The sequence below is a fragment of the Musa acuminata genome, chromosome BXJ2-4, assembly GCF_036884655.1.
Source record: "Musa acuminata AAA Group cultivar baxijiao chromosome BXJ2-4, Cavendish_Baxijiao_AAA, whole genome shotgun sequence".
Taxonomy (NCBI): domain Eukaryota; kingdom Viridiplantae; phylum Streptophyta; class Magnoliopsida; order Zingiberales; family Musaceae; genus Musa; species Musa acuminata.
In genome coordinates this window covers 30439838-30450351 of record NC_088341.1, presented here as the reverse complement: position 1 = coordinate 30450351, position 10514 = coordinate 30439838, and the positions used below count along the sequence as shown (strand labels likewise).

The 10514-nt window shown below is 39.4% G+C and overlaps 2 protein-coding genes across 2 annotated transcripts; one reads left to right on the top strand and one right to left on the bottom strand.

Annotated features, from left to right (window-relative positions):
* The first annotated feature begins 3174 nt into the window (after positions 1 to 3174).
* LOC103987014 (uncharacterized) lies at positions 3175 to 6052 on the top strand. Its single transcript, XM_009405227.3, has 2 exons — positions 3175 to 4287; positions 5401 to 6052. The coding sequence occupies exons 1-2, from the start codon at positions 3287 to 3289 to the stop codon at positions 5885 to 5887; spliced, it is 1488 nt and encodes a 495-aa protein (XP_009403502.2). The 5' UTR covers positions 3175 to 3286; the 3' UTR covers positions 5888 to 6052.
* A 47-nt stretch (positions 6053 to 6099) lies between these two features.
* On the bottom strand, positions 6100 to 8388 carry LOC103987104 (cytochrome P450 84A1). Its single transcript, XM_009405342.3, has 2 exons — positions 7431 to 8388; positions 6100 to 6869 (listed from the first exon to the last, which is right to left on the bottom strand). Exons 1-2 carry the CDS (start codon positions 8331 to 8333, stop codon positions 6237 to 6239), a joined length of 1536 nt encoding a protein of 511 aa, XP_009403617.2. The 5' UTR covers positions 8334 to 8388; the 3' UTR covers positions 6100 to 6236.
* Positions 8389 to 10514: the final 2126 nt, after the last annotated feature.

Here is a 10514-nt window from a genome sequence, read left to right as displayed (position 1 = left end):
AAAATATTTTCTAATATACGATGCATTATTTTTGCCAAAAATTCAAAAATAGTACATCAAATAGAAAAACTATTCCAATAGACTTAAAAATTTTAGAAAAAAAATAGCTTTTGAACTATCTATCATTTTCTAATTTTAATCATTTTTCCACAAAAATATCATAGATTCATGCAATATTTTTTTACATTTGAGCTTATAAATTGGTCCAAAATTCTTGATAAAAATTTGGAGAAAAAATATTTTCTAATATGTGATGCACTAATTTCATCCAAAATTTAAAAACAGTGTATCACTGGCTTAGTGGTCGGTCCAATCTAAGTTCAATAAAGAGTGTCCGAATCGTATCCTCCAATTGTGCCTCAAATGCTTCGAATTTAGCATTGATTGTCTCCTCAGATGCCATAGTATATTCCTCCAAATCTGTGATGTTATGATCTCTCTTTTGTTGTCAGGTTAAAGGCGTGTATAGGTTGAGAGAGGTGATGGTCGAAAGCGTTGGTGGATTGGTAGATGTAGGCTGCAATTTAGGCTTGTTTTATGGCTTTTTTGGGTGCAGTTTGAGGGTGTGGTTTAGTGGAGTTTTAGGGTTGTGGATAAAATTTTTGGATCTACGGTAGATGGCAGCAAAGGTTTGATAGAAATCAACTATTCCAATAGACTTGAAATTTTTAGAAAATATTTGCATTAGACTAAGATGGACATATGTTACTAGTTTTGTATTTATTTTTTTAATATTTTTATGAATTATTCAACTTGTGAACTATGTGTATTTTTTATTTTTGGCCTTTTTTTTCTTATTTTACAGAAATATTTTTAATATTATTTTTTAAAAAAAATATTTTTTTAATATTTAAATTTGTACCAGAAAAAATATTTTCTAATATATGATACATTGTTTTTACCCGTAATCCAAAAATTAGTATATTGCATAGAAAGAATGGTTCAGTAGACATAAAAAATTTAAAAAAGACTTAAAGTGGACCCAAATAGGCATATGTAACTAGTTTTCTATTTTTTTTTTATTCTTATGAATTATTCATTTTGTGAACTATGTGTCATTTTATATTTTCGGTTGGGCCAATTTTTTTCTATTTTTACAGAAATATCATGTATTTATGAAATGTTTTTTGATATTTAGCTTCTATATTGGTCTAAAACATCTAATAAAAATTTGAGCCAGAACTCAACCCCAATAGTCAATCTCAAATTTATTAGATTTTTCCAACATGTAAAATAAAACATGTATTGTAAACAAGTGAATCAACTAAAACTTACAATTTTAGTATAAATTGTATTAACTTTGGACAAGCAAACAGAACAAATTAAAGTACATTAAATTACAAATGTATAAGTCACTGAAAGTATGTTTTCACCGAGTCAGCTTCAAAATTATAATTTAATTTTTAATAAGCTTTTGTAACTAAAATTTCTATCTAAATGTCATTGCCCTCAAGCTGATGATATAGGGGGGAATTTACATCATAAGATTATGTCTAAATTGTTGACACCTTGAACACTTATTCTTTTTCTTACCATTATTTATCGATACTTATCAAAATTGATTTTAAATTATTAGTTATTTCATAACAAATGTACAATCATTCAAAAAAAATTTCTCCTAATTATTTCATCATAAAGGTAATAGGTAAGTCACGAACATTCTTCAGTGATAAATTCATATGTTCTAATGCATTTATAGTGAGGATTGTATAAGGATGCCATGGGAATATATAGAAGCTCATTTTTTTCTTTTTTTTTTAATATCCATACTAAACCTTTGTAAGTTTTCATAACTTTTGCATACATTCATTAAACTTATATACAGTAAGAGATCTAGTAGTAGCTTATGATAGCTTTGTAGTTTCTATCTCATACACATCGTTCAAAGATTTTAGATAGATAAACTATACAATAACCATGATATACTATTGGAAAGTTCTATTATATATTTTTTAAAAATTATTGAATTTCGATCATTGCACCATAAATCCCTACATTTAATATCCATAACAACAAATGCAATTAAAAATAATCTATTACAACCATCAATAGTTGTAGCCATTATTTAGGCGCTGAGATATTTTCTTGATAAATACTAAAAATAAGTCGCATATATAATATGAAACTTCTAAAGTTCAAAATATTCTTTAAAAATAATTTTTTGATGAAATTATCATTTGGACATAAGTCTTATAGTCATACAGTTTTAACTCCTATGAAAATAAAATTATATCAGTATATAATTGATCAAAACTCATGCAATTACCTATTCAATTATATCAGTATGAAATAACAACTCTAAATATTTTCTAAATATTAGCAATAATCATCTTTATAGTATAATTAACAATTGTCATAGCTTGATCTTTGATTTAATCTACAATGAAAGAAGTATTACATTCTTTATTATCACTATTCAATCTTGGCAAATTACAATCATATTTTTTTATGAAACTTGGTAATTCAAAGATTATCGATTTCACTACGAGTTACTATCATCTATTGGTAATCGGAAACTTTTATATTTTGCTTTATCTTATACTTCTAATTGTAACATATTTAATCTTAAATTTTCTTTAGATATCATAGTCTTTCAGGAATTTTCTTTATATATAATAAAATAATTTTAATATTATTCAAATATCATACCTAACCAACAAACGGATTATTGTATGAATAATTATCATCTTCGACAAAAGGAATTGATATGTTTAATAACATACTATCATCTTAACTATAATACTATTCCGCAAGTACATGTTCAATATTATCATACATATCTTCACTTAAAATAACTCATTAACCAATATGCATCATAAAATATTAGAATTTATGTCACCTTTAACCTTCTATTGTAATCTTTCTTTAGCTAATTCATTTTTAAAGACATCATCATTATTATCATCTTCATCACAATAAAATGAGTTATTCAAGTAAATAATATATATATATATATATATATATACACACACACACGACATTCCACTGTCTCATATTAAAGCATCTTAGGATCCGGTCCACACAGCGGATCACGCAACGCCGGGTACACCAACCGTTCCTTTTCCCGCCTTAAGCTCCCAGCGTCGTCCAATGACAGGGAACAGGAATTCCCCTCCAAACGAGGCCATGGCTCCCAACCATACCTATGATTGATTTCGTGATCAGCGGTAGACGGCACCGATGATACCTGTTCCCGAACTCGCTTCAACACGAGAGTTCCACCCACGTGTACTTCTAACCACGCCGCCCCTCGGCCTAACGCACTTCTCGCGCCCACCCCTCTCCGATGGCTCCGTCCTCCAATCTCAAGCAGTCCTCCATGGACTCCTTCCTTCATCACCACCACCACCACGACAGACCAAACCCCACCGCCATCTCAAAGCCCGAAACCCCTGCCGCTGAAGCCGCTTCGGATTACGAGCGAATCCGCCGGGAGACCATTCGCCGGAACCAAGAGTTTCTCCAAAAGCTCGGCATCGCCTCCGCCACCGCCATAGCTCACAAGAACCAACACACCTCCTCCAAGCGCCGCCCCAGGCCCCCTCCCGCCTCGTCCTTCCCCCTCCGCCGTAGCTCCCGCAACAAACGCCCGCCCCACGACGCTCCGGCCACATCGGAGGACCCCGCACCGGAACTCCCTGACCCCGGCCTCATCGACTCCTCCGTCTTCCAGTACGTCTGCGATGATGAAGAAGCTCCCCTCCGGCCTGGCGCCCATCTTGCCGATTCTCCATCGTGGTCTTCTCCGATCGTGGGATTTAGGGTTTCCGGTAAGGCGTTCCGCGATCCTTCTCTGGCCAGGATTTACTCCATTGACGTGTGCTCCTCGAAGAAGGATCGGTTCTTGGTTGCCGCCGGTGGCCACAGAGGCTTCATATCTGTTTATGGAGGGGAATGGGGTGATTGCGAAAAGATTAACTCCGATGGGGAGATGATGGATGGGCCTCTTATGAGCTGGAAGGGAAGCCCGAGCTGGGTCTCGGGCGTAAAGTTTGTGGAGGATAACCCGATGCTGCTGGTGTCGAGTTCGAATGATGGTGCTCTTGTTGTTTGGGATCTCAAGAAGCAGCCATCTTCTTTGTCATCCTGGTCGCCGCCTGTGGTTGCCAAATCGACGGAACTGCACACCGGTGGGGTTTACTCCATGGACCGGTTCAGTTGCTGGATAGCCACGGCATCAAAGGACTCCTCTGTTGGTGTTTCGAGGCTGACGCCGGCAGGGGAGCTGGTGGCAGAGCGGAACATTACCGGCCACCATTCAGGAGTCATCAGGGGCGTTTGTTTTGGGTAACCCTTCTATTACTAACTCTTTGATGCACAATAGTCATCATTCTTCAATTTAAGATATGTCTGGTTTTCGTTGGTGAATTGGTTTCCATGCCACCTTCTCTGAAGGAGATTTCCGGTCTTAATTCATGATTTAGATATTTAAATCTTAGAATTAGTTTTTTTTTCCTGATAGTATGAAAGTGAACTCTTGATATCCTGATTCTTTATTTACAATTTGTGGTAGAAAATATAGATCGATAATGTGTTTATCATAAGTATCACATATCATCAACTCAATCGGTTCATTAAAGAAAAATAAACTAGTTATCAAATTGTTATGATCTATGAAGCGGCTCCCGAAACCCAAAACTTGCATTACAAAAAGAGGATGCTCTCACAAATTCAAATGTAGAGGATACTATCTTATGTTGTAGCACTGTTATTTTCAAAGATCGACTCTTAAATTTTCTTGTCTTTTCTTTCTGAGTCAATGACACTCATCTTCAAATTCACTCCTTAATTGCATAGAAGGGGATAACGGAATAAGCAATGGATGAATAATGTGTGTAGCAGTCAAGGTGGGTTGTAGCGTATTCTACATGACATTTCTGAAAGCCGGTAGCTGATGAGTTTCCAGCTCAACTGTTGTAATCTTGCTATTGTTCAAGAACTTGGAATTCACTCAATAGCATCAAGGTTCTTGTGTAGTTCTACAAGGACATACCAAGTGACTTGTCAATAGAAGACAACTACCTCTTGGTTCATAACGTCGCCGACTTATATACCAAACTGGTCATCTTTTAATGACTGGAACTTTCTTGAGGATGAAGTGTGCTGCTAGTGACTGGAGAAATTTACGGAGGAATGGTTTATAGAACGTGCAAATATAGAAGTAATGTTCTGTCAACCCATCTTGTGCACATGTATTTCTGAATTTAACTATGCATTGAGTGTGGCTGCAAACAAACTTTAAATTGAGAGTCGGAATAATCTAAATAGAATATCATAACAATATTTTCAACTCTAGAGCATTATAATTTTCAACACAATGATTTGCTTTACGAAAATTAATTGCCATGTATTTTTCAGTGCTTCAGAGTACCGATATGTTGTTCCTGAACATTTTTGCAGAGATGGAAAAGAACGACTTGCCGACTGTGGAGTCGATGGACGTATATGTGTCCTCGATCCAAGGTCGCCGGAGCCTTGTGCTCTTACCATCAAATCACTGCACTCTACTGGTGTCAACACGGTTGAATGGAACAAATGGAACAATTTCCTGATCCTATCAGCCGGTAGTGACCCGATATTGCATCTCTACGACATCAGAAACGCCGCTGAACCAGTTCACAGCCAACTTCAAGGTCATGTAGAATCCAACACTGGAACTTGTTACCGTATATATAGACCTTGTTTTGTAGGTGGGAAGACAATCGCTACACCTGGACAGGGGACGAGGAAGATATCGCTGTTTGATGTTGAAAAAGCAACGTTGATCAGCCAGGGGATACTGGGAACCGATGCGAATTTGATTATGTTTAAAGATGACGAACAACATCCAAGACTCTGGTCTGCTGCAAAACAAATTAACCAATTATGCCCATTGGCCCAGACTTGACTCCCTGGAAATCTTGTCATCTTCATACTGGTGTCATGCACGTATCAGATCTTTTGTCTTAATATAGAGTTTGTGCCAGGATCATTAATCTTTTGTGATTTCAACAACTCTTATGGTAAGTTCGGTGCAAACATGGGAATATACAGGTTCTGCTCTTGCTCCTCATGTTGTTCTCTGGCAAATGTTTCGTTATTGTAAGCGGTTGGATTTATATATCGAGGAGTAAAAGCTTAATAGTGGCATAACAAAGGCACAATTGAGATGTTTCAGCTGCATGTTCATAGGCCAATTAACGAGGAACAATATCTCAATTATAACGAGAGTGCCGCGCAGGAGAGAAGCAAGCTTCTTATAGGAGCGGGCAAGTGAGGCGCGGAGTTGGGACAGCCATCAGCCTTACTGCTTTGGGCGCAGTGAGCCCAAACACATCGCCCATGTCCAAGTCACCGGGCTTCGTTCCGGCAGGCAGGCTCCAGTCGAAGCAATGCAGCAGCTGTGCCACCGCCAGCTCCAGCACGTAGAGCCCCAGCTGCATGCCCGGGCAGGACCGCCGCCCCGACCCGAACGGCAGAAGCTCGAAGCAGCTCCCTCGGAAGTCGAACGCCGCGGCGTCGCCTCCCGGGGCGAACCGTGACGGCCGGAACGCGTTGGGGCTCTTCCACGCGTCCCGGTCCCGGCCGATGCCCCACGCGTTGACGAACACCCTTGTCCCGACGGGGATGAAGTACCCGGCGAGCTCGCAGTCCTGAGTAGCCTGGTGTTGGAGGAGGGGGAGGGGAGGATGGAGGCGGAGCATCTCCTTCACGGCACACTTGAGGTAGGGGAGCTTGTCAAGGTCACTGTCGTCCACTTTCCGGTGGAGGCCGACGACGCTCGCCAGTTCCTGTTGCGTTCGTTTCAGCTCTTCGGGGCTCTTAAGTAGCTCCGCCATGGCCCACTCTATGCCCAACGCCACCGTCTCCGTCCCACCAAACATGACATCCTGTGTGTGTGTCACGTACGGATTGCAATCCTCATATGAATGCATATAGAAGCAGTATGACCTTCGTATAATCCTCAGATGCTTTGTATGTGTGCAACAAAAATGATATCCGTGCCAAAAATATATGCGAACACAACGATACTATTTCAATTTCATGTAATTTGAAGGGAATTCGACTATTTTATCATTGTTTGTCGTTTAAAACGTTGCGAGGAAGAAATAAAAAAGATATATAGGCATGCAGCCATAAATGCCAACGGAGGCCATGTTAGAGTGCGACCTCCAACTGTTTATATATACATGCCTACTTGCATAAAATGATGCCAACTTCCAGCCGAAGAGGATGTCTCCATCTCTGAAGACGACATGTAAGACATGATTGCGACTGACATGCCACAGAATTACTCAAACTAAAATCTGATCTCTGAGTTCAAACGTGTATTCGTCTACATATATATCCTCAATCTATGTTGAGATTCTAATACTAGCAAAGGCATTATAATTGACGGCAGAGCTGTCACAGAGAGAGAGAGAGAGAGAGAGAGAGAGAGAGAGAGGTACCATTATTATCGCCTTGATGTTAGATCTTGTGAGGCTTAGATCACCATGGAGATCGCCACCCTCGTTAGTGTCACCAGAATCCCCAAGAAATGCAAGCATGCCGTCAACCATGTCGGCGTCCTGAGCATCCGCCTCCTTCGGGTTGGCCAAATGGTCGTCGATGATCACGTCGATGTAGCGATCGATCGCTTGCCTTGCCACCTTCAGCCTCTTGTCGATGCCCTGCAAGTCCATCCACCGCAGCCATGGGAGGAAGTCGCTGATGTTGAACTCCCCAAAAAGCTTCGAGTACTCCTGCAGTATGCCGGCGAACTCGCCCTGGTTCCCGTGGCTCTGCGCCCCGAAAGCTGCCATGAAGGTGACGTTCTTGGCGAGGGTGAAGGCCAGATCGCCGACATCGACGGACGACCCGCTCCGTCTAGCGGCGAAGCGGACGGCGGAGTCGACCTCGTGGCGGACCGACGCCCACGACTGGACGCGCCTGCGGCTGAAGAGCTTCATGACGCAGAGCTTGCGCGTCTGGCGCCAGAAGGGACCGTAGTTGGCGAAGGCCATGTCGGCACGGTCGTAGGTGAGGTACGCGATGGCGGCGGTGACGGGGCGGTTGCAGAACGACGCGTCCTGCACCTGCAGCACCAGCCGGGCCATCTCCGGCGTGGACACGACGACGGCGTGAAGGGAGCCGAGGCGGAGGTGGAAGAGGCCGCCGTATCTCTCGGCAAGCCTCGCGAAGCCGCGGTGAGTCAGCTGGTCCATCATGAGCATGTTGCCGATAATCGGCAGCGGCTGCGGCCCTGGCGGCAGCAGAAGCTTTCGTCCGCTTCTCATGCAGAAGAAAGATAAGAGAGCGAGTGGGATGAAAACGGAAGCAACCATGAACGAGAGTTGGTGAAACCAATCCATGGCTCCTCTCCTAGATGAGTACACCGAAGACCGACAGACAGCGGTGGGGGCAGGACCCGTAGTGGCCGGAGGGTGCTACTTATAGTGACCCAAAGCGGGGGGCCGTCCACCTGATATGATCGAGTCATATTCTTTTTATATTTATTTTTTCTGGGAAAAATCTGAACGATCGAGATTAAAAGGATACTAGAATGAGCGGCTCTCGTATAAGGGTGATCAGATTTTTGTTTAAGTAATTTCGAAACGCACAGTGTATATATATATATATATATATATATATATATATATATATATATATATATATATATATATATATATATATATATATATATATATATATATAAGCCTTAGTGATCGCATATCTCAATTATTAGGAAGAGTGCCACATACACCATAGCAGTCATGTGTTACACGTGCGAAGCACACATACATGTGAGTCATGGCAGAGGATGTGCATGCGGCATTTAAAAAGGATTTCAAATATATTATCAATCAATCTTTGTCGTTTTATACTTAGTAGAATTAGCATTATAATTGCTAGTATGTAGAGAGATTCATTCTAATACTAGTAGAATTAGCATTATAATTGATGATAGTAGAATTGTTAGAAAGAGAGCTCAAAGACTTAATGGTGTTATGGCCTTGATGTTAACAACCTCTGATGAGGCTTAGACAACTATTGGAGATGGTCATTAACCAATCAATCGACTTGTTATTATAAATATTAAATTCTCATTATTAGAAGGCTTATTATAGGCTTAGATCTATCTCTCTTAATTACATCAGGACCTTAGTCATAATTAGTAAGACAGTCAACTAGATTATTATTAGTTTTAATATTAAAAATAAAAAATAATAAATTGAGAATTTAGTCATTTAATTAACTTTTGTCTGATCTTTATATGTCTGTCTACTCAATAAAAAAATGATTGTAATTCTACAATCAAAATAGAAGTAGGGTTAGAGATCATTGAAAGAGAATAAATCAAATTTTCAAGTCATTCTGACTTAAATATAGTGGTTCAAGTGTTTTATCTTTCATACTACTCATGGTGGAAGATGGTTAAAATATAGCACTGACAACAAGAATAAAAATATATCTACAAGGAGATTTGATATCTAAAAAATTAGAAATATAATTAGCATCATTGTAACCTTTCATAACATACTCTACAAAAATTAAGTCCATAATAAAAAAAATACTTAAGGTATTAATAGTATATCTGCATTGGTTGAAGAATATTTTTACCTTGATCTGCATTGTTGAAATCTAAAAAATATATATTTAAAATCTTGATTAAATTATAAACTTACAACTGAATCAATTTTGAATAATTAAGAATAACAATATGAGAACAACCATTTTAATTTTTTTTTCAAAATACTTTTTTAACTCGAATTGTTTTAGAAATTAATTGAATACTTAATGTAGGGATAAAGCGTAAATAAATATTTTTTTATTATTAGGTTAGCACCCTATTTTGTTTCAATTAAATGATAAATAAAATAATCTGAAGGCCCAAATCATTGTCATAAAATACATTCTGGACCATCGCATAAGTTTGATCAAATAACCCCTCCTAAGATACAACCAATCTTCGATTCATATACGCGCACGATAAACAAATATGAAAAGAGATGATGAATTTAGTGAAAGATTGAAAGAATATAAGAAATCAAGTAGAAAAAAACTGGATTTTTATCCCATGTTAGTTGTAGGAAATAAAAAATGCTTTTATAGCCTTTTTCATGAATCAGAATTTGCCACACGACAGTTTGCATGCAGTCGTACACCAAATCGACGTCGTAGGGGACTCGTAATGTAAGACTACAAGCAAGGGATGAATATAAATATAGAAGAGCATGAGGATACAAAGAGAGCTGAAGCCGTGCCTTACAAGTCAGATGAAGAAGAAGAAGAAGAAGAAGAAGAAGGTGGGAGGCAGTGAGGAAAAGGTGAGAGAGAAGCCAAATGTATGAGTTGGACCCAAACCACCCGTCTTCGGCTTTTTGTTAGGGCTTTCTCTTATCCGTCAGTATACTGAGTCTTCTTCCCCTCTTTGCCTCCTCCGTTTGCTCCTGTCACAATCAACAGCACAAAGGTTCAAAGGCGGTGGGCGTGCGCTGCATGTGAGCTAGACGAAGGGTTGGGCGTTGCCACCGTCGATCACGTGACCTTTC